The sequence below is a fragment of the Nannospalax galili genome, unplaced genomic scaffold (assembly GCF_000622305.1).
Source record: "Nannospalax galili isolate Female #2095 unplaced genomic scaffold, S.galili_v1.0 scaffold139, whole genome shotgun sequence".
Lineage (NCBI taxonomy): Eukaryota > Metazoa > Chordata > Mammalia > Rodentia > Spalacidae > Nannospalax > Nannospalax galili.
The window spans coordinates 1,975,216-1,999,745 of record NW_008345884.1 but is presented as its reverse complement, the minus strand read 5'-3'; the positions used below and the strand labels follow the sequence as shown (position 1 = coordinate 1,999,745).

Here is a 24,530-nt window from a genome sequence, read left to right as displayed (position 1 = left end):
TTTATGTGTATGAGTGTATTGCCTGCATGTATGTGAGTGCACCCTTATCGTGCATTGCTGCAGAGGTCAGCAGAGGGCTTCAGATTTCCCTGGAACTCAAGTTAAGGATGGTTCGTAGCCACCATGTGGGTGCTGGGAATCGAACCCGGGTCCTCTGCGAGAGCAATCGGTACTCTTAACCACTGGGCCATCTCTCCAGCCTCTGTGTCACACTTTTTAAATGACACTAGCTGCTGAACCAATTATCTCTTAAGTTGATTCTTCTCTACTAGTATTTACTTTTTTAATAATTAAAAAATAGTACTATTTGCCACTTTTTAGTTTTTATTTTTATTTTTTATTTATTTATTTTTTTAGTCTTTTTTTGAGACAGGTTCTCCCAGTAGCCCCAGCTGGCCTGGAGCTCACTTATGTAGATCAGGCTGGCCTCGAACTGACAGAGATCTGCCTGCCTCTGCCTCCCAAGTGCTGGGATTAAAGGCAGGAGCCACCACACTCAGCAGTTTGTTTGTTTTTTTAATGTGTGTTAATGTTTTGCCAGCATGTTTGCAAATGCAGTTCCTATGGAGGACAGAAGACGGCATCAGACATACATACCCCCCACCCCAAAAACTGGAGTTAAGGACTGTTGTTACTTATCATGTGATAAACCCTGGGACCTCTGCAAAAGCAGCCAGTGCTCTTAACTGCTGAGCCATCTCTCCAGTCACACTTTTTTTTTAAAGACAGAGTCTCACAATGTAGCCAAGGTACTCAACTATGTAGATCAGACTGGCCCAGAACTTACCTGCCTCTGCCTCCTGAGTACTGGAATTAAGAGTGTGCACCACCACATCTGGCTAAACATAATAATATTTAAACATCAGAATTACCTTAACTAGATTCAGACTTTTACTGTTTAATTAGTTGTCTTAATTGTAAAACCATATTCTATTAAAGCTTAAGCACTGGGTGTTTTTCAGAAGAAAGATAATTTCTTCCCTGTGTCTACTTTCCCCTAGGCATCTTTCAACCTCATGTACGACATCTCTTGGTTTTGGCAACCCCTGTGGATATAGTCATTCTTGGGCTCAGCTATGCGAATTTACAAACAGGTATGGTAGCCTACCTACATGTGATACATTTTTTTTTTAATAACGATGTTGGAGATTAGTATTATAATAGGTATTACCATCAAATCTTCACATTAGTTTGGGTTAGTTTTTTGCTTTATATTTTACTGTATCGTATGTACATAATAGGTGCTATTTAATATAAACTACAAATTATCCTTACTCTTATGTGTATGGTGCTAGGAATTGAAAACAGTGCACCACAAAGTCACATCACCAGCTGCCAGATGAACATTAGAGTAGCTATAAAAGATGAGTGATAGGCACTGGGAGAATATTAGTAATTTGGTAAAATGATCAGTTCTCAAGATAATGTGAAGATTGTTTTAAACTTTTGAAAACCTAAGAAGCTGATCTTGTGTTTTCTCTTTTTTAAAAAAATATAGGTTCTGGCAGTCTTAATGATAGTATGTGTGGTGGGATGCAGTTGCTTCCAGATCCTTTGTATTCTCTGCCCACTGATAACACTTACCTTTTAACAATTACTTCCACTGACAACGGCAGAATTTTCCTGGCTGGAAAGGATGGCTGTTTGTATGAAGTAGCATACCAAGTAAGTCTGGGCTTTTTTTTTTTGTCTCTTTCTCAGTGGACTAGGAAAAGAAAAGCTTTTGTTTTCATTTTCTAATTGCGTGATGCATTCTTATGGGAACTATTTAAATACAAACTTGAAGTATAGTCTTCCATCAGTGCTCTACACCCACAAAATCTAGTCTACCTCAGAGGTAAAAACGTCTTATTTTCTTGATGTGTGTGCACAAGTAAACACATGATATATTTTGTGAATGTATGTTCTTGGATTATTGATTGTATATTTTCACGATTGACTTTTCATTTAACAGTTTATCTTGAAAGGCATTTGTTGTATTTAGTAGATATTTTTAATTAAAGAATAGAACTCACAGCCAGGTATGGTGGTGCATGCCTTTAGTCCCAGCACTTTGGAGGCAGAGGCAGGTGGATCTCTGTGAGATTGAGACCAACCTGGTCTACGTAGCAAGTTCCAGGACATCTGGAGCCACAGAGAGAACCTGTCTCAAAAAGACAAAAAAAAAATAGTATAGATGTACAGTCATTCTGAGTTCTGTAGCATTCCAAGTCTTCTGTGTTTGTCTTTTAAGGCAGAAGCAGGTTGGTTTAGTCAAAGATGCAGGAAGATTAACCACTCCAAGAGCTCACTTTCCTTCCTTGTTCCATCTTTGCTACAGTTCACATTCTCAGAAGATGGTGAGTAGGAGACGAATTTGGCAAATAAAACAAAAATTTAATACATTCTAGATTTAACATTTTCTTCAGAAGTTTTCATTCTTAAAATATTTGTCATGTTAAATAGTACTTAGTACTTGCTATATATCTGTAAAGTCTCTTAAAGAATAGAGGTATACTAACAGAAAAAAACATGGCTTTTATTCTCCAGTTATTTGTTTTCTATAAATGTAGCATTATGAATCATATGTCCTAAACAGTGTGCTTGTGTGTGTGTGTGTGTGTGAGAGAGAGAGAGAGAGAGAGAGAGAGAGAGAGAAGAGAGGTTAATTCAGATACGTAGTAAATGCTTTTGACTGATTGGTCTAGAACAATTTTCCTGTAAAAAAAATTTTAATGCCTGGGAGTTTTTTTGGTTTTTTGTTTTTTTAATATGTTTGAGTGTTTTGCATGTAGGTAAGTGTGCCACGTGTGTGCAGTGTCCACAGAGACCAGAAGAAGGTGTCAGATCCCCTGGAACTGGAGTTACAGACGATTGTTAGCTGCCATGTGGGTGCTGGGAATTGAACTTGGGTCCTCTGAAAGAACAAGTGTTCTTAACCACTGAGCCATCTCTCCAGCCCCTATACCTGAGTTTTAATGAACTTAGAGATTTAAACAGATAAAGTAATTTTCAGATGCTTTGGTGAAATAAGATAACACTTTGGAGCTGGAGAGATTGCTCATTGGTGACCGCATGTATTACTCTTGCAGAGGATCAGAATTTGGTTCCCAGTGCTCACATCAGGCAGCTGATAACTACCTGTAACTCCAGCTTCTAGGGATCCAGTGCCTTCTTCTGCCCTTCAAGGGCAGAATACACATAGCCCCACACAGACACACATGCAAACACATAAATAAAAATGAAATAAATATTTTAAAAGTGATAATACTCTTAAAATGTTAATGTAACTGAATCTTTAGGCAAGAAACACTTCAGAGATGTATTCTGTTATGTAGTTTTTTTCATTGTGCTAACATAGAGTTTACATACACAAACTAAGGTGGCTGCCACATTGCTAAGTGATAGAATGGTACTGTGTTGTGTATAAATGGCCTATTGTTGACTAAAATGCCTTTAGATGGCATGTAACTACCTTATTTCCCTTTATGCAAATTTTTAATGTATTTATTAAGTCAGTATACAGAATAATAGGTTTCATTATGGCATTTTCATACATAGATGTCACATGTTGTTTTTTTTTTCTTTTTTTTTCTTTTTTTTAGACAAGTTCTCCCTGTAGCCCCAGCTGGCCTCACACTTGGTGTATAGACCAAGCTGGCCTTGAACTCACTGAGATCTGCCTGCCATTGCCTCCTGAGTGCTAGAATGAAAGGCGTGTACCACCACGCCTGGCAATTTTTTTTATGCTTTGTTTTTATTCTTGAAAAATTAGAAATATAAGTGTGTGTTTCTAGACTGTAGTAAATAATTCATTAAATATTATTTAATGAAGATATAATCTAAACTGGGTGTAGTGACATGCCTGTAGTCCCAGCGTGTGGGAGGCAGAGGTCAGTCGATCCCTGTGCATTCAAGGCTAGGCTGGGCTACATAGCAAGTTTGAGTCCAGCTAGGACTAGGTAACTAGACCCGGTCTCAACAAAACAGAAGAAAATGTAGAGCTTTGGTTTGATTTAAAATCTATTTAGAAAACAGAATATGTTACTTGGATTGCTTTTGTTTTTGTTTTGAGACAGGATTTTGTATGTAACTCGGGCTGATCTGGTAACTCTATACTCCTCACTCTCAGCAGTCGTGCCACAGCCTCCCCAGAGCTATGATTATAGGCCTGCTCCACTGTGCCTGGCAGTCTTATTTGTGTGATACCCTGTCAGTATTTGACATCAGACATAAATGCTTTCTGGATTAGTCCTTAACAAGATTTCCTTAACGCAGATATTGTAGAGTTTAACCAGTCGAGAGAAGAAAGCTCCTGAATGCAAATCCTAATCATCAGTTTTAATTTATTATAAGTGGTGTTCATTTGTTAATTCTTGGGATTTCATTTTCTTCTTTCGTTTTACTTTTAGATCCTATTGTTCAAATTGCAATTGATAACTCCAGAAATATTTTATATACACGATCAGAGAAAGGAGTCATACAGGTAAATATGCGCTTTGACCCAGTAAGCCATCTCACCTGCTCACATTCCTGTTGTGTAAGAGTGTGAATGACCTTGAACTCCTAGTCCTCCTGCTTCTACCCCACAAATGCTTGGGATTTCTGGTGTGTGCCACCATGCCCAGCTTCAACTGCTTTTTCAAGTATCTCAAACCATTTCTTAGGGCCATTTTGTGTCTGTGTATGTGTATGTGTATGTGTGTATGTGTTTCAAACATCTTAATGTTCTATATATAAAGTGCCAAATTAAAGGATCCTTTAAAGTAGCATGTTTACTTAATATAATATGTGGTATGTAATTGTGTCTAAGGGAGAACAATTGTTATTCACAGGTTTATGATTTGGGCCACGATGGGCAGGGAATGAGTAGAGTTGCCTCAGTTTCACAGAATGCCATTGTCTCTGCTGCTGGAAACATTGCTAGGTAATATGTTGTTGATTGTTAGCTTATTAGCACTTTACTTACAGGCATAATTATACTATTTTATGTGTTGTATAATAAGATTAAACTATGCCTTCTTATATCTCTAAAAGATTAGGAGTGTTGAAGGAAACAACATAGTAAGTTGTGTTTGAAACATGATTGCTGTAGACTATTATTACATTGATGGTTTGAAACATAAGGTCTTAATGAGGTACAGCTTGTGTTTCTTTTTCTTGGAACTTTTTTCTACCCACTAGTGCTGAATCAAACCCTTGGCTTCGTATACTAGGCAAACCATTGTACCACTTAGCCAGACCTCTTGCCTGCCTGCCTGCCTTCCTTCCTTCCTTCCTTCCTTCCTTCCTCTCTTCCTCCCTTCCTCCCTTCCTCCCTTCCTCCCTTCCTCCCTCTCTCCCTCTCATTCCCTTTCTTCTTTGTTCTGATATAGTCTCACAGTAGTCCTAGCTGGACTGTAACTCACTATATAAACCAGATTGGCCTTGATCTCACAGATGTCCTCCTGCCTCTGCCTCCCAGACATCCACCTGCCTCTGCCTCCAGAGGGCTGGGGTTAAAGGCATGTGCTACCATGCCCCTTCCTTTTTAAAAAAACTTTGTGTTTGATTGTTTTGACTACATGTAAATGTATCATGTTCATTCAGTCCCTCCTGAGGGCTGAAGAGGGCATTGGATACCCTGGAACAGGAATTATATTCAGTTTTCCAGCCACCTTGTGAGTGCTGGGAGTTGAACCCTGGTCCTCTGGAGGAACAACCAGTGCTTCTAACTGCTGAGCCACCTCGTGGCCTCTTACATATTGGAACCCAACCTAGAAGCCAAGGGATTCTGTGTCAGACTCTCTCTGCTGACTTTTGCATGTTTCCCAAACTCCTTAGTTACCTGCACACATTCTTTTTACCTTCAAATAAACCTTTATGATAAAGGTTTCAGCTTTTCAGTATCTGTTGTCTGTATACTTGGATAATTGCAAGAATCAGGCATCATGGTTAAAAAAAAAAAGACAAAAATATATATGTTTTGAATGTAAACAGAAACATGGGGTTTAATTGTTTCTTGCACCTTCTAGAAAACATTTTACATCCACAGAAAAATTTTAAAAAAACAAAAAACTGAGCCCAGCATGGTCGTACATGCCTTTAGTCCCAGCGCTTGGGAGGCAGAGACTGGCAGATCTCTGTGAGTTCAAGGCCAGCCTGGTCTACATAATGAGTTCCAAGGTAGCTAGGCTACAGGGGGACCCTGTCTCAAAAAGACCAAAAAAAAAAAAAAAAAAAAAAAAAAAAGTACTATGCTGAGCTGGGCATAATGGTATATAACTGTAATCCCAGACTCTGTAGACTGAGGCATTAGGATCTTAAGATTGAGGCTAGCCTATGCTACATTAAGAAACCTTCTCTTTAAACAAAAAACAACAACCACCAAAAACCTTTATATAGATATTTAAAGAACCTAAGTATGCACTAAATTTCCCAGGTATCAACTAGGGAATCTATCTACATTCACTAGTTGGTAGCATTTCCCTATTTGCATACACTCTTTATTATGAGTTAAGCCATTTGGAAGTATTGTGCAAATATCATATAACTATGTTATATAGTAAATGCTTATTTGAGACAGGGTCTCCCTGTAGCCCCAGATGGCCTGGAACTCACTATGTAGACCAGGCTGGTCCTGATCTCACAGAGATCCGCCTGCCTCTGCCTCCTGAGTTCTAGGATAAAAAGCGTGCTCCACCACGCCCAGCCTCTTACGGCCTTTTTCCCCTCAAATTTTACATTTAGAATTGGGGCCTTTTTGTTGTTTGTTTTTGATTTAAAGTCCATTTTCTCCACCTCGCCTGGCAATCTTTTTTTTTAATTTTAAACTTTTTGAAACTGGGTCTCCCTGTATCCCAGATGGCCTGGAACTTTCTATATAGATCAGGCTGGCCTCCATCGCACAGAGAGCCCCCACCTCACTTGCCTGTGTCTCCCATGTGCTGGTATTAAAGGCATGTACCACCGTGCCTTTTTGTTGTTTGTTTTTGACTTAAAGCCCATTTTTTCCTATATAAGCATGGCTCCCCTTCCTTGTTTTTGAAAAATGTGGGATATATCAGAAACTTGCAGGCCATCTTGTACAGTGGCCATGCAGATCTCATCTTCCCAATTTAAGTAAATGTGCTGTCAAAACCAGCACAGCTCTACACTTTTATAGCATTTTTCTTTTTTTCTTTTTTCTTTTTGTCTTTTTGAGACAGGGTCTCCCTGCAGCACCAGCATGCACCACCATGCCCAACCTTTTATAGCCTTTTCCCCCCAAATTCTACATTTAGAATTTATGAATTGGGGCTGAAGAGATGGTTCAGCTATTAAGAACACTTGCAGAGGACCAAGGTTAGGTTCCCAACACCCACAAGGTGGCTCTCAATTGTCTGTAATTCTAGTTCCAGGGGAATCCAGTACCTTTTCTGCCTTCTGAGGGCATTGCACGCTCATGATGAACATACATTCCATGTAGGCAAAGCACTCATACACATATAATAAAAGTAAATCTTTTTAAAAAAGAATTTATGAATTGTATTGGTCATTAGTCTTTTTAATAGAGCGTTCCCATGATGTGCACGATGGCTCATGCTTTAATCCTAGCATTTGGGAGGCAGAGGCCAGCCTGGTGTACATAGCTACTTCCAGGGCAGCTGGGGATACAGGAAGACCCTGTCATCTCAAAAAACCAAGAATGAGTAGAACACTTTTCTCCTTCATTGTCTGAGCCATCTCTCCAGCCCCACTGATCTTTTTAACATAGTATATGTAATTAACATATATACATAATACAAACTAATTGTATCACTATATCTGTAGGTATTAATGTCAATTTCCCAGTGATAATTTTCTCCATTACTAATCTCTTTATGACAAAGGTCTGTTAATCATTGCAGTGGTAACTTGATGCTTTGAGAACCATTTGTTCCTATCTATCAGTCACTCCTTGGTCTTTAGCCCTCTTTTTTTGGTCTTCGTTTGAAAAATAAGGCTATTTACTTAAATAATACACACAGTGGTGTTTTATCAGTTCTGTTGTTACTGAATTGATTTCCTAAATAATCTTAAGTTTCTTTACCACATTTAGACTTGTAAAAAATACAGGTAGAACATGTACTTTATAAGTTAGAAATACATTTCAATTTTTTATCTTTCTTTTAGGACCATTGATCGTTCTGTTTTTAAACCAATTGTTCAGATAGCAGTGATTGAAAATTCTGAATCACTGGACTGTCAGTTACTGGCTGTCACTCATGCAGGTATGTATGTTTGCATATTTAGATTTGAAAATTATGATAAATGCTTTTATTTATATATCAGTTATCAAGCCATGGTGATAATTCATAAAATGAAGGATTTTAAAAAAATGGGAGGTACTGTTCCATGTAGTCATTTGGTGTGTAACCAGACTTGCAAGGTAAAGTGACTCCTGTTCAGTCCAGAACCTAAACTGGCACACATACTCCCTTGGCTTTTCACAAGTTCTTACAACTGGACTGTGTTGAGTCACTGCTCAATTCAATGACGGATTTTCTAGAAATTTGTCTCAACATAATAGTCCATATGATAATTTAAGATCATTGAGGAAAGTAGTATGTGATTTTAGCAGAGTTCTGTGTTGCTATATGGAATTTCTTTATTACACATGTACCTTGCGCCTTTTATTTTGTTACTGATGCATAATTTTACCTCATCACTAGGTGTGAGGTTATATTTCAGCACTTGTCCATTTAGACAGCCATTAGCTCGGCCCAATACACTGACCCTAGTTCACGTCCGCTTACCTCCTGGATTCTCAGCTTCTTCAACAGTGGAAAAGCCTTCAAAAGTACATAAAGCTCTTTATAGTAAAGGTAAGTTCTAAAATGCTGTAAGATTTAAGGTTAGATTTAGAAAACTTAAAAGTGACAAGGCATTTTGAGTCATTGAAAATAGTGAATTTCCCAATGCTCTTTAGAATGCTTGCAGAATTTTTCCTAGTCTTTTTTATATAGTAACATTCTGTTTTAATGTTTTCAACTAGTATATATATATGTGTTGAGTATGTATGTGTTACTAAGTACTAAATATCTAAGTACTTTTTAGTTTTTTATTTTACCCCATAAGTACCTTGTATAAAAACTCACTTGTCAAAATCAGTGTTACAGTGCTGGGGAGATGGCTCAGCAACTAATAGCACATACTGCTCTTGCAGAGGACTTGAGTTTGGTTTCCAGTACCCATGATGGGTGGCTTACTACCCATAACTCCAGGTCTAGAGGGATATACCACAACCCCTGACCTCCACAGGCACCTGAACCTACACATGCTCATACGAACATACAGACATACATACATACACATAATTTAAAATATATTTTTTAAATCAGTGTTATATCTAGTGTTATAGATTCTATGAACTGTATTCCTTTAGAATAATCAGAGAAGCCAGAAGTGGTGGTGCATGTTCATAGTCTCAGTACTAGGAGATGGAGGCCAGAGGATCACTAAGCTTGAGGCCAGCCTGGTCTACATAGTTAGTTCTAGGCAATGCCAGTCTGCGTAGCAATCCTGTCTCACAAAAACAACAACAAAAAAGAAATTTAAATGATTTTTGTTCTTTTGTTGATGTACTGGTATCTTCATGGGTAAAGGGAGCTTTACATATGATAATGCAGTCTTGATTAAAAAAAACACTGTAGGGTGCATAGTTAAGTTTAAAATAATTAAATTCTAGTTAAACATCAAAATTTGAAAAATATATACTTTTTGGAATTATAGGAAAGCATTTCTAATTCCGTTTTGTTTTGTTTTTTCCCTAATCATTCTAAAACCTTTCCTATGCTAATCCTACTGTATTATCCAACATATTATTGTTCAACTTCCAAAGCAAGCTTTCCTTTGCAAGAATTTTTTCAAATACTATTCTGTCATCACTACACTATTGGGATTGCAGTCATGCACCACTGCAACCTGTAGTGGGTTTTAAGTTCATGTCACTCAACTGTTTTTTTCTGTTTAAAGATTGTTTTGACTTTTTCATTTATTTTGACTTTTTTTCTGGTAATGTATATACAGTATATAGGTCTTGTACTTCTTTGCTTAAATTAGAATTAAACTTCCTTTATTCTACATATTTTTATTTTCTTTGAAGCCATTACAAATAGAATTAAGTTTGTTTTGGGGCTTTGTGCTTTCCCCTTCCCTTTTCTCTCCCTCTAGAATTGTTTTAAATATAAAAATTTATTCAGGAAAGAATACAATTGTTTTAATTGTATGTACAATGCAATAACTATTACACGTTTTAAAGGTTCTACATGCTAAAGTTTAAAAAGCAGCCTCAAATGCTTTATTATAAAGTGCTGTCAGTTTGTTTTACTAATTAACTGTGGTCCACACCTGTAATAGCCCAATGGACTCAAGACTGATACCACTAAAATCTGGTCTTTTTTTGAAACAGGGTCTTCCTGTAACCCTAGTTGGCCTGGAACTTGCTATGTAGACCAGGCTGGACTTGAACTCACAGAGATCCACCTGCCTCTGCCTCCTGAGTGCTGGGATTAAAGGCATGCACTCTTTCAAGGAATTTTACTTATTCTGTAACTTGTTTGCTACTAAAGAATTAGTATTGTGGATATGTCAATAATTATAAATAAGGATATTGGGGTACAAATTATTTAATATCATTTAATACTATTTTATGTATTAAATTTTAGGAATTCTATTGATGACAGCCTCAGAAAATGAGGATAATGACATTTTGTGGTGTGTCAACCATGATACATTTCCTTTCCTAAAGCCAATGATGGAAACTCAGGTAAGTTATTTTGAGACTTCTAATAAAACTTGGCTGTATGTGGCGCTAGAGATTAGACCCAGGGCTCTCCATTCTAGGCAAGCATTCTACTGCTTAGGCACACCTCTAATCTGTATATAATTTTCAAGTGGATAATAATTTAGTAACTTAGTTTCTTCTAATTTATTACTATTTGCATAATAATATATGCCTAGAAATCTTATGGAAATGTATCCTACTAAGTCTTAGTTTTCCTTCTGTCAGACCAGAAATGAGTATGGTAATCACTAAAAACATCTTTAAAGAAAACAGTGTAACCTTTTTAAAAACAAGATTCAATTATTTCCTATAGAGAAATGTTAATTAAATATAGAGACAGGCTGGGCGTGGTGGCACATGCCTGTAGTCCCAGCACTTGGGAGGCAGAGGCAGGTGGATCTCGGTGAGTTCAAGGCCAGCATGGTCTACATAGTGAGTTCCTGGACAGCTGGGGCTACAGGGAGACCCTGTCTCAAAAAGACCAAAAAAAAAAGAGAGACAGATAAATTAATATTGTGGGAAGTAAAATATCATTAAGCTACTACCCATAGTAAAGCAAGACAATCTATATTAACATCAGACAGAATAAACCTCTGCAGAAGGGATGTTACCAGGGAATGTGGGTATGCCCGTTCATGTGCTGGGCCTGAACTGTATGTGTGAAGAAAGGAAACTGAGTAAACAGCAAGCAATAAGGATCATGCTCTATTCACACTCTGCTCTGGGCTATAGATGTGATGCTTTAAATTCTTGTCTTGGCTTTCCTGTAATAATCAACCATAACCTAAAATTGTAAGTCAAATAAACCCTCCTCCCTATATGTTTTTGGTAGTGTAGTTGATTTATTAAGAGATGGTCTAACTGTAGCCTAAATTGGTCTGGAACTCACTACGTAGCCTTGGCTGATCTCAGACTCACTGAGTGCTTGCATTACTGGCATGAATCACTCATCCAGCCTAACTTTGTTTTGTTTTGTTTTGTTTTTAAGACAGGGTCTCCCTGTAACCCCAGCTGACCTGGAACTCACTATGTAGACCTGCCTCTACCTCCCTAGTGCTGGGATTAAAGGCATGTGCCATCACGACTGGCTCACTTTTTTTTTTGGTCTTATTGAGACAGGGTCTCTCTGTCGCCCCAGCTGTCCTGGAACTCACTATGTAGAACAGGCTGGCCTGGAACTCACAGAGATCCACCTGCCTCTGCCTCCCAAGTCTTAGCATTAAAGGCATAAGCCACCAAGCCCAGCACAAAAAAAATTTTAAAGTAAAAATATCAGCCACCAGATAACAGTATGCTCTCTGATCCTGATTCTCTAAGGATGGCTGTAAAAGACAGTGAGACAATTGGGAAGTTTTATAATGACTGGGCATTAGATTAGGGAATTGTTGGCATTCATTTTTTTTGGAATGAATGCAGAAGAATTTAGGGGGTGACATAGCTTTAACTTTTAAAGGATTCAATAAAAGAAAAATGTATAGAAAGAAGAGAGAAAGCAAATATGTCACAATGCTAATTGTTGAAATTATATGTTGTGCATATGAGACTCTTTGCCTTGACCCCTAGACTGAAGAGGTAATAAGTAATCGTGGTGGTGGATACCTGTGATCCTTGCCTTGGCAGTGGAGACACGAGGATCAGAAGTTTGAAGCCAGCCTGGGACGCATAATGAGACTATGTCTCAAAAAAAGATTGTTTTATATAGAAGCTGCTGATTATAATACTATCATAGTAGAACATAGTAGAAAGCTAACTAAATGTTGAAGATATTCATGTTACTGGGTTGAGGGTGGTGGGTTTCCTTCCTTTTGGCATATGCAAAGTCAAAAAAATATAAACACGGTATATTTCTTTTCCATAGATGATAACACGTGTTGATGGTCATTCCTGGGCTCTTTCTGCAATAGATGAATTAAAAGTAGATAAAATAATCACACCTTTAAATAAAGATCATATTCCAATAACTGACTCACCAGTTGTTGTACAACAGCACATGTTACCTCCAAAGAAATTTGTGCTCCTCTCGGCACAGGTACGTGCACATGTACTACCATAAAGATAGAAGAAGCAGTATGAAATGTGTCAAGTCTGTTTTTCTTTGTGATGCTGTGGATTGAACCCAGGGCCTCCTGCATGTTATGCAAGTGCTGTACCACTGAGCCATACCTCAGCTTGCAATTATAATGTTTTTGTCAAGTACCTTGACATGTCATTTTCTAGAGTCATTTTTTTTAAAGCACCTTAGAATGTTTACTCTTAATTTTCCAGCAGCAATGAATTGGCAGAATTCAAGTTGTAAAACTTAGGATGTATATGTAATAAAGTCTCCTTATAGGCCAGGTCCCTTCTCTCCAGTCACCCTTATTATCATTATCTATGTATCTGTTCAGGGATATGTTAAGTACAACAATTATTTCTAAAATGGTAGCATGTTCTATACATTGTACTATATATTCTTTTTTTAAAAAGATTTATATTTATTATTTTTATTTATGTGTCTGTGGAGAGGTATGTGCACATGAGTGCCATTACCAGTGGAGGCCAGAAGAGTTCTTTGGATCTCTTTGAACTGAAGTTGCGAGCAATTGTGAGCTACGGGATATGGGTGCTAGAAACTGAACTATGGAAAAGCAGCAAGTGCTCGTAACTGCTGAGCCATTTCTCCAGCTCCTCCTCTACCTTGCTTTTTAAATTTCAAAAGTATATTTTGTGAATCTTTCTATCTATATGTTCTCATTCTGTTTTATATTTGAACAGTGTACCTTTATGAATATGCCATGTTTAACTAGTCTCCCTACCAATACATTATATCTTGGTCTTAAAAATAATCCTTGTCCTGGCATGTATCATTTTATATGTGTGTAAGTAAAGCCATATCTGCTTAAACAAAGGGCATGTGCATTTATAATTTAAGTAGGTACTGCCAGATTTCCATGTATATTCACTAGTGATGTCTATGAATGTGTTTGTGTTTCCTTACAAACTTTGGAACATCATATTCTCATAGTAAGAGTGTTGGACTATCTTTTCAAGTGTTTTCAAGTATTTTCATGTTGCTAGAACCCATCTGATCCTGTTCTAGAAAATAGTGCTCCATTACCTGTAGTTTTTCAAGGTTTCAGTCCTTCTCCCTCACTCCTATCTGACTATTAATGGAAAATTTCAGAAGTAAACAATTTATAAGTTTTAAATTGCAAGTCATTCTGCATAGCATTATTGCCCCTTTGTCTGGCATATCCATGCAATGTGTGATGCCTACCTTAAGACAGGGTCTCCCTGTATCCCCAGCTGGCCTGGAACTTGCTATGTAGACAAGGCTGGCCTCAAACTCACAGAGATCTTCCTGCCTCTGCCTCCCAAGTGCTGGGATTAAAGGTGTGTGCCACCACACCCAACCTTGGCATTGCAGTTCTTTATATCCAGTTTCAAGCATCTAAGTAAGGGGTCTATAACCTGTCCCCTCAAGATGAGGGGGAACTACTGTCCCAATATTTCTATGAAGTTGTCTATTTAATGTGTAGACTCAAGATTTAAGATTTAATAAAAAGTCTAACTTTAGTTCTCCAGTTTCAGGAACAGCATGAGGGGAAAATATTATTAATTTTTTATAGATAATGGAATTCTAGTATAGTTGGGAGTTGGAATATAGATGATCTTTTGGGCCAGTTTATTTTGTTTTAGGGAGTTGGATTATTTGTTATTTGACAAGGTAGCATTGTCAGTTACTATAGCTAGGCCTTTTGTATATTTATATAAGGTAGCAGTGTCAGTTACTACAGCCAGGCCTTATATATATTTATATATCTATAAAATGTCCCTTAAGTCTATCACCAGTACCACACACAAAAAGTCCACTTATATGTATAAAATACAATTATTTATATATATGTATATGTATAGATAGATAATAGATAGATAGATAGATAGATAGATAGATAGATAGATAGATAGATAGATAGATAGGCAGGCAGATAGATGGATGGATGGATGGATGGATGGATGGATGGATGGATGGATGGATGGATGATCGATCCCAGGCTAGAGCTCTACCCCTGAGCTACATCTCCAGCCCTCTACCAATTAAGCTTGGTAAATCTGTTTTTCATATTATTTCTTGTTTTTAATTTCTTAGGGTAGTCTTATGTTTCATAAACTTAGACCTGTAGATCAACTGAGACATCTGCTTGTGAGTAATGTGGGTGGAGATGGAGAAGAAATTGAAAGATTCTTCAAATTACATCAGGTAATTATGTATTTTAATGTGAATTTTTAAATAATGATGCAATTAGAATCTTAAAATATTAAGTAAATTGAAAGTAAAATACTATAATAAAAAGATCATCTGTTCTCCCCTTTTTTAAATCTGAATCACTGTGTATATTCTAATATTTGAATGCAGGGTTGATGTTATGAGACTCTTGGAAAATTTTCTTCTAATATTGACAAATTTTTATTAAGGTATATTAGTGAGAATATGATATTATAGTTATATGATAATACACTTTTTAAGTACTAGACATTACTTTTATGGGCTTTTTGGATGAACGAGTGTGTCTAAGTATGCATATGTGCCAGACGCTGAATAACCCTGAGGAGGAAACGCGAAACAATAATATGGAGACATTAGTAGTTAATACCTATAGCTAAAATTGATAGGTCTGAAACAGTGCTGAGTTAAAAATTAGTACTATCATATTAAAGTTATATATGCAGATCCAGGATTCAAACTACTTGTTAAAAATCTGTTTTCCCACTGAGGTAAAATACTTAAATTCATGCCAGGCAAGTTTTATAATAGCTACACTTACTAATAGACTCAGATTAACTGTTATTTGATGTCAGCGGATTTAGAAATTATGTACTTCTTGGCCAGGTATACTGGTGCACTCCTTTAATCCCTGCACTTGGGAGGCAGAGGCAGGCGAATCTCTGTGAGATGGAGGTCAGCCTGGTCTACATAGCGAGTTCCAGGCCAACTGGGTCTACAGGCAGACCCTGTCTCAAAAAGACCAAAAAAAGGGGGAAATAAAAAAGATACTCGAATTCATTAGCTTTCAGTTTTTGTTTTTCCTTTTTGTGTAAACCGTACTATATTACAGTAGTATATACTATAAGGACTAATAGTATATACTACTATTAGTATACACTGTTTATTGAGTACATGATACTCAAGAAATCTTAGTTCTTACTGATAATTTCTAAAAGTTAGAAAGACAACAAGAAAAAATAGAGAAATTAAAGTCAATCAAAATCTTAATAAAGCAAGGTATTTGTGGCACATGCCTTTAATCTCAACACTCCAGAGGCAAAGGCATGTGGATATATGTGAGTTCAGGGTCACCCAGGGCTACATAGTGAGACTATCTCAATAAAGATAGTTTTTGTGCTAAGTTTTAAATCTAGATTGTTTACTTTTTTAATGCTGATTCCATTGTTGAATACTTGCCCGTACTAGGCAGAGATTAAACGGTGGACATAACAAAACTTATTTTAAAGTATTTCTGTACTACAGAGACTTTTTTTTTTTTTTTTTTTTTTTTTTTTTTTTTTACAGGACGACCAGGCTTGTGCAATTTGCCTTATCCTTGCATGCTCCACTGCTGCCTCTGACAGAGAAGTATCTGCCTGGGCTACTCGGGCTTTCTTTAGGTATATCTTAGAGTGTTTCTATCTAGTTATTCTACACTTTCTCTTCTTTTTTTTTTCGGTCTTTTTGAGACAGGGTCTCCCCGTAGCCCCAGCTGTCCTGGAACTCACTATGTAGACCAGGCTGGCCTTGAACTCACAGAGATCTGCCTGCCTCTGCCTCCCGAGACCTCCATCTTTTTTTTTTTTACTTCATACACCATTTCTAATGCATACGTCTCATTTGTACTGAGGGATTCTGAGTCATATTTCCTGAGTGCATCAAAGAGGTTTTTTTTGTTTTTTTTTTTAACGGTACTGGGGATTGAACTCGGGACCTCATACATAGTAAGCAAGCACTGTGTCATTGAGCTGTGTGCCGGCCTTCAACATGATTTTCTTTCTATAAAACATTTAGCTAAGAATTTGAAATATGATTGAGCTTTAGATTTTTTTTTTTTTTAATAGACAGTTGTTACCCTCCATGTGGGTGCTGGGAATCAAACCCAGATCCTCTGCAAGAGCAGCTAGCATTGATCCATCTTTCCAGCACTTAAGAGTTTTAAAATTTATGTCTAATGATAATCTATTACAAAACTACAGGAATTATTTCCATATTAAGTAAACTATTCATTACATTTTTTTATTTTAAGAAGTCTATAGAGTTCGTTAGCATTTCCTGGTAGCAATTTCAAGTCAACAGTTCGTAAATAAGGATTATGTGTGCTAGGTATACAGTCCACTGAACAGCACCATATAGAGAAGTTGCTACCAATTAAAAGTTAAACTGGAGTGGGAATAATCCCGGGTTTTAAAGGCTCGCTAATGTGTTGAATTCATCCTCTTTGTCACACAAATAGGTATGGAGGTGAAGCACAGATGAGGTTTCCAGTCACACTTCCCACTCCCAGTAATGTTGGGCCCATCTTGGGGTCTCCTGTTTATTCTAGTGAGTATAAAACAGTGAATCTTTGCAATGAGTTGTATTTTATAATCTGTGTAATGGGTTGCATAGTTTATTCACTAGTTTCTCATTGTTTTATTGCTACTAATTATGGATGAATAAGTCTATAGATACATTTAAAGGTGATGGTATATTAGTACTGTATCTTTAATGTATACTAGAAAGCAAAATAAGATGTAGCCAATAGTATTTTCTTTTATTAGATGAATACTTGGCTAGTATTAAGCCCTAAGTTGGTTTTTATCAGTGTTTTATCACAGCAACAGAAAGCACACTAGGACACTTCTTTTTTATAATATTACTTTTATTTTATTTTACGTGTATGCATGTATTGCCTGTATGTACGTAAGTGCACTTGTGTTTTGCATTGCCGATAGAGGCTAAAAGAGGGTGTTGAATCCCCTGGAACTAGAGTTACTGACAGTTGTTACCACCATGTGGGTTCTGGAAATTGAACCCAGGTCCTCTGCAAAAGCAGTCAGTGCTCTTAACCGCTGAGCCATCTCTCGAGCCCCTTTATTATTTTTATTTAATGGTGTGTGAGTGTATTAATTGTATGTAGGTAGGTATACCTGTATCATTCAGTGCCAATAGAGGTCAGAAGAGGGAGTCAGAGCCCCTGGAACTGGAGTTGCAGATGATTGTTAGCAGCCATGTAGGTGTTGAGATTCAGACCCAGGTCCTCTACAAGAGTAGCCAGTGTTTTTAACTGCTGAGCCATCTCTCTAGCCCCAGGTCCGTAATGTGGCGTCATTCTTCAGTCATGCATATAAATAGCTTCTATGCCAAATTTTGATCAAATTTAGAACATTAGGAGATTATTTTACAAATCTCTATATTTTTTCCTTTTACAGGTTCTCCTGTTCCTAGTGGTAGTTCCTATCCAAATCCATCCTTTTTGGGGACACCATCTCATGGTACCTCTTTTCTGTGTTAATTATTATCTTTAATGTTTAGTGTGAATAATATTAACTTTATTATTACTTTTTGGTCTTTTTGAGACAGGGTCTCTCTGTAGCCCCAGCTGTCCTGGAACTCACTATGTAAACCAGGCTGGCCTTGAACTTACAGAGATCCACCTGCCTCTGCCTCCCAAGTGCTGGGACTAAAGTCATGCGCCACCACTCCTGGCTCAAATAATAGTAACTTTAAAAAACACAAACAAAAGTAGTAGATTGGGGAGACCGTTGAAGTGGTAATGTGTTCACAAGCGTGAAGACCTGAGTTTGATCCCCACAACTAATGTAAAAAGGCCAGACATGGTGATACAGGCTTATAAGCTCAACACTGGGGAGACTGAGACAGATAGATCCCTGAGGCTCACTCACTAGCCACCCTAGCCTGCTAGGTGAGTTCCAAGCCAGTCGAGACTGTTTCAAAAAAACAAGGCTGATGACTCCTGAGGTTGTCCTTGGCCCTCCACATGTACATTTGCACATGTGTTCAGTGTGCATGTGCAAATATAAACAAAGTCAGCTGACAGAAGTGGCTTCTAAGAAAGTATTTGTGTTTGACTGTGTATTGCTAATTTATGAAGTCTTCTGACAGTGTGGCATCCTCTCATTGGTGTATGGGGATCCAGTTGCACCCTGATTAGTATAATCAGTTGTTTCACTCCAGCATTAGAAGCAGTAATTTTGAGTTTTCTTTTCTTTTCATTCTGCTTTCGCAAAACATGGAAGTCTACCTGTTAGAACTCATCCAAGCCTCAGTGTTGCTTCTTATCAAGTAAAACCAAATACATATATGTATATGTATAGTCTCTTTTTCTTTCTCTCTCTCACATTCCAGATACAACAAATGGAGTATTGAAATATCTGAACTTGTAAAAAAAATTCTGAACTCTTTTAAGATTTATTGGTTTTAAAATATATATCTATTCTTTGAGAATTTCATACATGCATACAATGTACTTAGATCATATTCACTCCCACCTCCCCCAACTCCTCCTAGTACCAGCCTCTACCCTCCTCCCAACTTCATGTCTCTCTTTTTTCACCAAATCCAACTTTTGCTTTCCATGTTTATGGTGTGGGGCCATCCGCTGGAGCATGAGCAACCTAATGGGATATACCCTTAAAGAAAACTGACTGCGGGGGTGGGGAATGACAGTAAAATCCAGGCCTAGTGGCCCACAGCTTTAATCCCAGCACTTTAATCCCAGCACATTGGAGGCAGAGGAAGGGGAATCTTTTGAGTTCAAGGCCAGCATGCTCTACATAGTGAGTTTCAGGCCAGCTGGGGCTATAGAGAGACCCTGTCTCAAAAAGGACCCCCCCCCAAACAAAAAGGAAGAAGAAAACTGACTCTCCATTCCCCAGAAGCCATTAAATTAACTGTCCTCAGCTAAGGGTCCTGATTCCCTCCCCGCTCCATGACAGACTGTTGACTTCCTCAGTCTTATGGAGGCAACTATAGCTGCTGTGGGTTCATGAGTGCAGTGGTCCATATTCAGAAGACACTGTTTCCCCTGGTCCTCCCTAACCATGATAGTTCCTGAAGGGAGGGACTGTGATACAGATTTCCCATTAGTATCTAAGCATTTCACGAACTTATTCTCAGCCATTTCAATCTCTTGTGAGATTTTGTTTGTTTGTTTTTTGTTTTTAGCTACTGTCCATTGTACAAAAGAATCTTCTCTGTTGAAGTCTGAGAACTGCACTGACCTATGGGTATAAAGTTACAAATTTAGAGGGCATTTTGATACTATATCCATTTAGGAAAATAATAGAAGTAGCTTATAGGCCCAGGGATGAAACTAGGGTTTATTTCTAAGAAATTTGTTCTTGTATGTGTATAGGTGTTCAGCCTCCTGCTGTGTCAACTCCAGTGTGTGCTGTGGGAAATTCAGCAATGCAGACCACAAGTATGAGCAGTTTGACTGGACCAGAGATTGTGTACTCAGGAAAGCACAATGGTATTTGCATTTACTTTTCTCGAATCATGGGGTAAGTTTTTCATAGAATACTTAACTATTGTTCACTTTGTCCTATTCTCCTGTTTTTTTGTTTTTGTTTTTTGTCTTTCTAAGACAGGGTCTCCCTGGAGCCACAGCTGACCCAGAACTCACTGTGTAGACCTGTCTGGCCTTGATCTAATAGAAAGTCACCTGTCAGCTGGGCGTTGTGGCGCACGCCTTTAATCCCAGCACTCAGGAGGCAGAGGCAGGTGGATCTCTGTGAGTTCGAGGCCAGCCTGGTCTACATAGTGTGTTCAAGGACAGCTGGGGCTATCGGGAGACCCTGTCTCAAAAAGACCAAAAAAAAAAAAAAAATCCGCCAGTGTCTACCTCCCAAGTGCTGGGACCAAGGCATGAGCCACCATGCCCAGCCTATTCTGTTTTCAATAGTGAAATATTTCTAACTCTAAATTGGGCATTACTTAGTCTACTTAATTTTACTTTTAAGTTTTAAGCTCATCCATTGATAAGACTGTTTTGCCTCATTCAGGCTTTTCACTATGTTCACTGCTGGGATATTTTTCTGTTCATGTAGCATCAGATTATATATACATGCATATTAATAATATTGCATTACAGAGCCAGGCGTGGTGGTGCCTGCCTTTAATCCCAGCACGCAGGAGGCAAAGGCAGGCAGATCTCTGTGAGCTCAAGGCCAGCCTGATGTACATTTGAGTTCCAGGCCAGCTGGAGTTACAGGAAGATCCTGTCTCAAAAAGACCAAAAAAATAATAATAATATTGCATTAAAAAGCATCCTGTAACTCAGTAGTGTGAATAGAAGTCAATTGAGCAGTTCTGGTCTTACTTTGCTCACTCATGCATATGCGTTCAGATATGAAGGCACAAAGAGTTTTGTTATCTTGGCTGGACTGCCATATGCATAAAGGCCTAGAATGACCTTACAGCTCCGTCCTCTACATGGTCTCATCCTCCAGCAGGAGAGCCAAGAATTTGTCACTTGCTGGTGGTAGGGCTCTGTGAGAAACAGTAGGAACTTGCCAAGTTTCTCAAGGATTATACTTAGAATTAAGAATGGCACTCTGTTCTACCTTTTACCCTTGGCCAGAAGGAAATCTCAAGGCTACCCTAAATTCAGAAGGTGGGAAGTAGTTAGAGACCATCTCTCTTTGGAGGAGGTGTACCACCATCTTTATTACACAGGGAATGATTAGAGGGAAGGATAAAGAACAGTGCCCGTATTTGCAATCCAACCATTGAGCTAAATGCTTTCATTAATACTATTTCCTTTAAAATGTGAAAAGGTGCGTCAGTCTTTTGTAAATCTGTGGGGTATTTTCCATGGCAGGTTCCCTGTTTACAATTTACTACCCAGTCTTTTGCTGTTGTTGTTTTTCTTTAGTATAATTTCTTTTCTTTTTTTTTTTTTTTTTGCCTCTTTTGAGACAGGGTCTCCCTGTAGTCCCAGCTGGAACTTACTATGTGGACCAGGCTAGCCTTGAACTCACAGAAATCCGCCTGCTTCTCCCCCTCAGCTGATGGGATTAAAGGTGTGCATCACCACGCCCCACTTAGTGTCATTTATCTACAATGACAGGGATATTTGGGTTGAAATTTTTCCATTTTGGGGGCTGGAGAGATGGCTCAGTGGTTAAGAGCACTGACTGCTCTTGCAGAGGACTAGGGTTAGAGTCCAGCACCCAGATGGTGACTAACAACCATCCCTAACTCTTCTGACCTCTGTGGGTATTGCATGACACAGGTGCACTTACATACATCCAGGGAATACACTCATACACAAAAGTAATAAATTTTTTTTTTTTTTAATTTTTTCTGGGCCTGGAGAGATGGCTCAGCAGTTAAGAACACTGGTTGTTCTGGCAGAAGACCCGGGTTCGAATCCCAGCACTCACATGGCAGCTAACAACTGTCCATAACTCCAGTCCCAGAGCATCCGACAGCCTCTTCTGACCTCCATGGGCATTGCACGACACGGGTGCACTTACCTACATGCAGGCAATACATACATACACATGAAATAAAAATAATAAATTTTTTTAAAAAATTTTTTACCATTTAAAAAACTTTATTTATTATTCGTGTGTATGACTGAGGGAGTGTGTGTGCCATAGTGTGCAATGTGGATGTCAGAGGGCAACTCTGTGGAGTCAGTTCTCTCCTTCCACCTTGTATAAGTCCCAGGGACGGAAGTCAGGTCGCATAGCAAGTGCCTTTACACTCACTGAGCCATCTTACCAGCCCCATTTTCTAGGTAACTTAGTAATGAAGCTATTGCTATTTGAAAAACTGAATAAGACCATAATTTCCCTTCACAAAAGAAGTAACTGCAAGTTGAAATGGTTTTATTCATTTATAGTACAATCATTAAAGCATTTTTTTGTTATAGAAATATTTGGGATGCTAGCTTAGTTGTGGAAAGAGTATTCAAGAGTGGCAACAGAGAGATCACTGCAGTAAGTATGGAATGCTATTTCCTTGTTTGCTTGAAACTAGTTGATGTTATGGATAATGTTTCACATTTCTTAGTGTTGTAAATAAGACTCAATGATTGTTTTACGTAGATGTTCACATTCTCTCCCAACAAACTGTCCTCTCTCTAGTTTAGTTAGGTCTTATGCCAATCACATATTAACTAGTAATGAGTAAAATTTTCTTAACATTTCATAGCCTCATAGTCCACTGCAAAATACAAAGACTGTCTCCTTCCCAAAGTTGCTGTGAGGAACAAATTGAGTTAGAGCTAATACTTAATCTTACATTCTCTCTCTCATACTTTGACTCTGATGCACAACACTTCCTTGATCCCAGCACTGATTATCCTGTATTTACATACTTCTCAGACTGCTTCAAAGAAATATCTTACAAAACGTCATTAAGAACATTTCTTTGGGGGCTGGAGAGATTGCTCAGCAGTTAAAAGCACTGACTGCTCTTGCAAAGAACTCGGGTTCGATTCCCAACACCCACATGGCAGCTGTGAACGGTCCTTAACTCCAGTTCCAGGGAAATCCAAAGCCCTCTTCTGAGCTCCACGGCATTGCACGACACGGGTGCACTCATATACATGCAGGCAGTATATTCATACACATAAAAATAAATTAATTAATTTTAAAAAACATTTATTTTAAAAGTCTGGAATATAGAAGATGGATAAAAGCAGTGCATGACTTAATCCCAGCACTGAGAGGAAAAGGCATGTGTATCTCTGAGATCAAGGAGCCTGGTTTTCATAGCAAGTTCCAGGCCAGCTGGGGCTATAGGAAGATCCTGTCTCAAAGAAATTAAAAAATTTTAAAAATATCTGGAACATAAGCACAATTTTTGTTTTACACTCATTTTAGAATAGTAAGGCACCAGATATCTTTCTTTTTCTTTCCTTTTCTGTTTTTCTATTTTCTTGTTTTTCAAGACAGGGTCTTGCTATGTAGTTCAGGCTACCTTTGAACTTGTGATCCCCCCCATCATAACCTCTGAAGTACTGAGTTTATAAACATTCATAAAGACACCCACCCTAACTCAGATATCTTTTGCATTGTGATACCCTGTTAGAGGTCACATTTCTAATAATAATGCATTTTATCTAATACTATGCATGAACTTCAGAGTTCGCTCTCTTAATCTATCATGATAAAAGTATTGGTGGTTACCTTGAAGGAAGTCAGGATGATTGATAATGAATAGGACATGAGGACATGGGTGTTGTGAATATGCTATACTGTAATCTGGGTGATAACCTTGGGAATGTGAAAAGTAATCAGATGTTCACTTAATATTTGTATGTGCTGTATGTAAGTTCTATGCCAGCCTTCCAAGAATAGGGAAAAAAAGGTTATTAATAAATTTATCACACTTTATTTTGGTCAATAAGATGTGAATTCATGTAAGAACCATACTCGTTACAAATATAGCATACTTCAAAAAGTATATATTCAATTATGGCTCTAAAGAGCACATTTTTTTTATATGCAGTTTTTTCCTGTTTTTTTAAACTTGAAAATTTTTTCCGTTCTCACAGATTGAAAGCAGTGTGTCCCCCCAGCTGCTGGAGTCAGTGCTACTGGAATTAAAAGGTTTGCAGGAATTTCTAGATAGAAATTCCCAATTTTCAGGAGGACCACTAGGAAATCCAAAGTAAGAACAAATCAGATTCATTTATTATTTATTTATTTATATATTTATTTATTTATTCACCTGCATGTATGCAAGTGTAACACATGCATGCACAATGTCCTTGGAGCC

General features: G+C 37.9%; 1 protein-coding gene across 1 annotated transcript in view; it reads left to right on the top strand.

The window, feature by feature from the left end:
- Positions 1–24,530, top strand: part of Nup155 (nucleoporin 155) — a 54,415-nt gene that overhangs the window by 9,863 nt on the left and 20,022 nt on the right. The window contains exons 5-20 of the mRNA XM_008842077.3: positions 1,002–1,094; positions 1,499–1,665; positions 2,234–2,339; positions 4,392–4,465; positions 4,815–4,906; positions 8,113–8,210; positions 8,652–8,804; positions 10,647–10,747; positions 12,624–12,794; positions 14,895–15,005; positions 16,317–16,411; positions 17,248–17,336; positions 18,206–18,268; positions 20,152–20,299; positions 22,678–22,744; positions 24,307–24,422. Coding sequence (XP_008840299.1) covers positions 1,002–1,094; positions 1,499–1,665; positions 2,234–2,339; positions 4,392–4,465; positions 4,815–4,906; positions 8,113–8,210; positions 8,652–8,804; positions 10,647–10,747; positions 12,624–12,794; positions 14,895–15,005; positions 16,317–16,411; positions 17,248–17,336; positions 18,206–18,268; positions 20,152–20,299; positions 22,678–22,744; positions 24,307–24,422 — 1,744 coding nt within the window. The remainder of the gene's footprint in view (positions 1–1,001; positions 1,095–1,498; positions 1,666–2,233; positions 2,340–4,391; positions 4,466–4,814; positions 4,907–8,112; positions 8,211–8,651; positions 8,805–10,646; positions 10,748–12,623; positions 12,795–14,894; positions 15,006–16,316; positions 16,412–17,247; positions 17,337–18,205; positions 18,269–20,151; positions 20,300–22,677; positions 22,745–24,306; positions 24,423–24,530) is intronic.